This window comes from Theobroma umbraticum, unplaced genomic scaffold, assembly GCF_002168275.2.
Source record: "Theobroma umbraticum cultivar Fairchild unplaced genomic scaffold, ASM216827v3 scaffold_147.0, whole genome shotgun sequence".
Classification (NCBI taxonomy): domain Eukaryota; kingdom Viridiplantae; phylum Streptophyta; class Magnoliopsida; order Malvales; family Malvaceae; genus Theobroma; species Theobroma umbraticum.
Window position 1 is genome coordinate 3918134 of NW_018397259.1, and position 3325 is coordinate 3921458.

The window sequence follows — 3325 nt, forward strand, 5'->3', positions numbered from 1 at the left end:
TGCTATGAAAAATCACCAACCTTATATTAGAAATTTTATGCTACCAACAGGAACAAAATGCTATCAAGCTGATAGTTTCTTGATAGTAGATTCACAATTACTTCACATTTACACGTTCTCTCCCAATAAACTGAAATAAGAAGGTAATGTATCCTACGCCATTCGCTTATCTGAAACAGGTTTCGGTTACCGGCATCGGGTGTTCCCCCTTGCACTTGAAACCTATTTGGGCAGCAACAAGGAATGGATACATATAAGTACACTAGTTATTTCAAAGCAGGTATTGTTCTTTTCGTTGGGAGTATTTTACAGGGGAAAGAAGGGGAAGACAGTCAGCTGGATCTAATGGTCTCAATAGCAAGCACTAAGTCATCAAATTTCGCCCCTCTGACCTCCTGTACAATCTTGTTGTGCTTCAGAATCTTGAAAGTGGGAACCACCCTTATGCCGAGCTCTTTTGCCAAAGGCTGCCAAATCATTACAAAATCCATCATGAGAGATAGCCGGAGAAATGTTGCTTAGAGAGTGTTTGTGTGCATTCGGGATGAGTACAAACAAGTTGACGCTTGTATGCACCTGTGAAGTTATGCACTGTGCACAACCAAATGACTACAAGTCCACAATTTTGGTACCATATAGAAGAGCCCATGACAGGAACATAATCTCCCTTTAAAGCACTATATGGCTGCTAATTCACCTAAACCCACATAACTTAAACATCCTAACACAGTTGAGCTAACTAATGGAACTGGAATTATATATTAATGCGAACCTTGTTGTCTTGATTGCAATCAAGCTTTAGAAAGACAACATCAAGGTATTTCTCAGACAATTCTTGAAACTTGGGAGCCATCACCTTGCAAGGACCACACCTAAAACATTCAAAAAAGTTATATAATTAAATTCGATGCATAAAGAAGTTAGAAATGGATCTTTCAAGTAAATAAATAAACAAAAGAGCAAACAATATACAAGAAGCTTGGGAGAGAAAACACTATGTACCAAACATGATAAGGAGGAATGACCATTGATAATTTTTAAATTTAGAACTGACACAACCCAAAACTAGTTTTTTCCAATGCTTGAAACCCAACCATCCATTTGGGTATGTTATGGCTCAAATATTGTTTCTTTTGTCCTTTTTAACTATAGGCTTTTATCTTAACCTAAATCTTCTGATTATAGCATCATGATCTATATATCGACTCAACTAGTCTTTGGGTATGATCACATTGATTAATTTTTTTTCCATTCCACACAATCTAACACCCTATGCTACTAAAAAAGTATGTTTAGACACCAAAACTTTCCTCACTTCTTCACCCTAAGAAACATGTCAACTTTACTGCTTTTCAGTTGCTATATAACCAGTTTGCTATGGCAACTCAAACATCCTTCTGTCATCATTTCCATTCATCTAATCCAATTTCCAGCTTGTTATTAGATCTTAATCAATTTCTTGAAGATTAAAACTCACCGATCAGTTTATTAAAATTAAATCTTAATTCCAAAAAGCGTATGTCACAGTTGATGCATTTTACAACTTAACAAAGCATGAAATATACTCTCCATAACCTTTAGGAGTGAAATTCATCGCTCAAAACTAAGCATATGGTTTCAAAGGTGCGTGCATGTATCCCTTGCACCGAAAGACAAGTTAAATAGAATTGGTCATATGTCCAAAATAATCTCACATAATGACATAAACATTTTCCGTCAACTTATAATGGAATTAATAAATGATTGAATTAAAACTATTTAAAGAGGTTTAGAATTTAAATAAAAAAGAATTGAGTTCAAGTTAAGGACCAGAATGAAACTTTTTAATTTATTGAATGCACATTAATTTTGTTAAATATTAGTACAGAAAAAAACAAGTTTCCAAATTTAGATTAAAAACAAAAATAAGAACAAAAGTTAGCCTCAACTAAACTCTTGCCTCACACTAACGAACTAACAGAATACGTATGTATACCGTATATATACGTACAAGTAAGTTGAAATGACATAGTTACGTCTACCCTTATACGCACCATTGAGTGTACATATCGAGAACGACGGTTTTATCCCCGGCGGCGTTGACGATGGGCCAGAAGGTGTCCTTTGTAACCTCCGTCACCTTTCCCACCGTTGCTCGAGCCGTGTCCAAGCTCGACCTCACCTTTACAACGGCGCCGTTCCTTCCATTATTCTTGACGTTCGAAATGGCTTTAACGGTCTTCGACGACGACGATTCTAATAAGAAGCAGGAGGCGGCGATTGGGTGTGCCGCGGTGCATGATAGTGACGGCGAGGAACGAGTGGTTGACGGAGGAGACAAGGAAAATTGGAGAAGCGACATTTTTGAGAAATTATAATAATTAGGACAAAAATAAATGTCAAAAAAAATTTCCTCTGGTTGGAGAAAGCAATGAGTTGCAGAGAGGAAGGAGGACTGAGTGAATTCATATAGAAAGACGGAAATTGGTTTTTCTATGTTGGTGCAGAAAGACGATTTTAACCTTGTAAATTGAGAATTCTTGTGGAATATCTCAAGGTATTTTAGTCAGATGGAGAAACTTTTGGCTCGGATAATGAGAGGTCTAGGATTTGGGAGAGAAGGAGGCGTGGCAGTGGAAAGATGGGGACCGGTGAGGATTTCATTTTTGGAGGGTGCAAAGACGATATTGTACTTGGAATATTTAACCTGAACTTGTGAAGAGTGTAACACTTGGGGTGTTTTGGTCAATTCGGTTGATTTTGCGGGTCCAAGCTTTCATCCGCCACATAAATTAGAGAATGAATGGTTTTTCAAGTTTCTTTCTTTTTTCAGGAGAAAAAATTTTGAAAGAATGTGTCTTATCCGAGTCTTACGTGTTTAGGAAAACATAGTTTTAAAATAATTATCTACTTAAATACTCACCAAAAGAAATGCATACAATAAATAAATAAATGTGCAAATGCATATTAAGGGGTTAATTATATCTGAAACTTGGGATTAAGAAACTTAAAAATTCAAATCCAATAATTATTAAATCTTGTCAAATAAATGGAATAGACAAATTTCATATGACTTTAAAAATTAATATTTTCATTAAATAGATTTTTTATTAAAATTTTTGATTAAAAAATATTATGATTCACTAAGTTCATTAAGGGCTTAATTCCTTCTTCTGGTCACGTCAAGTAAAGCTGGGCTGCAATGGCCCAATAACTTCAATGTCCAATAGGGCCAAAATTTGCCCCTAAAATGATGGCATCAGCGGTCTCCTCAATTCTTTAGGCTTAAACCTCATTTTTCTTTGCCCAACCTTTTAAATTTGTTTGTTCTTTTCTTTTGGAGGAT

At 35.7% G+C, this 3325-nt stretch overlaps 1 protein-coding gene across 1 annotated transcript; it reads right to left on the reverse strand.

The window, feature by feature from the left end:
* On the reverse strand, positions 1-2425 carry LOC110415427 (thioredoxin F-type, chloroplastic-like). The gene is made up of 3 exons (XM_021427086.1): positions 2034-2425; positions 773-872; positions 1-467 (listed from the first exon to the last, which is right to left on the reverse strand). Exons 1-3 carry the CDS (start codon positions 2339-2341, stop codon positions 333-335), a joined length of 543 nt encoding a protein of 180 aa, XP_021282761.1. The 5' UTR covers positions 2342-2425; the 3' UTR covers positions 1-332.
* Between the last annotated feature and the right edge of the window lie 900 nt (positions 2426-3325).

What these genes read in the sequence shown, in the direction of transcription:
- LOC110415427 (XM_021427086.1), bottom strand. Translation starts at nt 2,341, where the DNA reads ATGTCGCTTCTCCAATTTTCCTTGTCTCCTCCGTCAACCACTCGTTCC. An exon ending in CTCGATATGTACACTCAATG is followed by an intron (nt 873 to 2,033) that starts GTGCGTATAAGG and finishes TGAATGTTTTAG; the next exon opens with GTGTGGTCCTTGCAAGGTGA. An exon ending in ATTGCAATCAAGACAACAAG is followed by an intron (nt 468 to 772) that starts GTTCGCATTAAT and finishes ATGATTTGGCAG; the next exon opens with CCTTTGGCAAAAGAGCTCGG.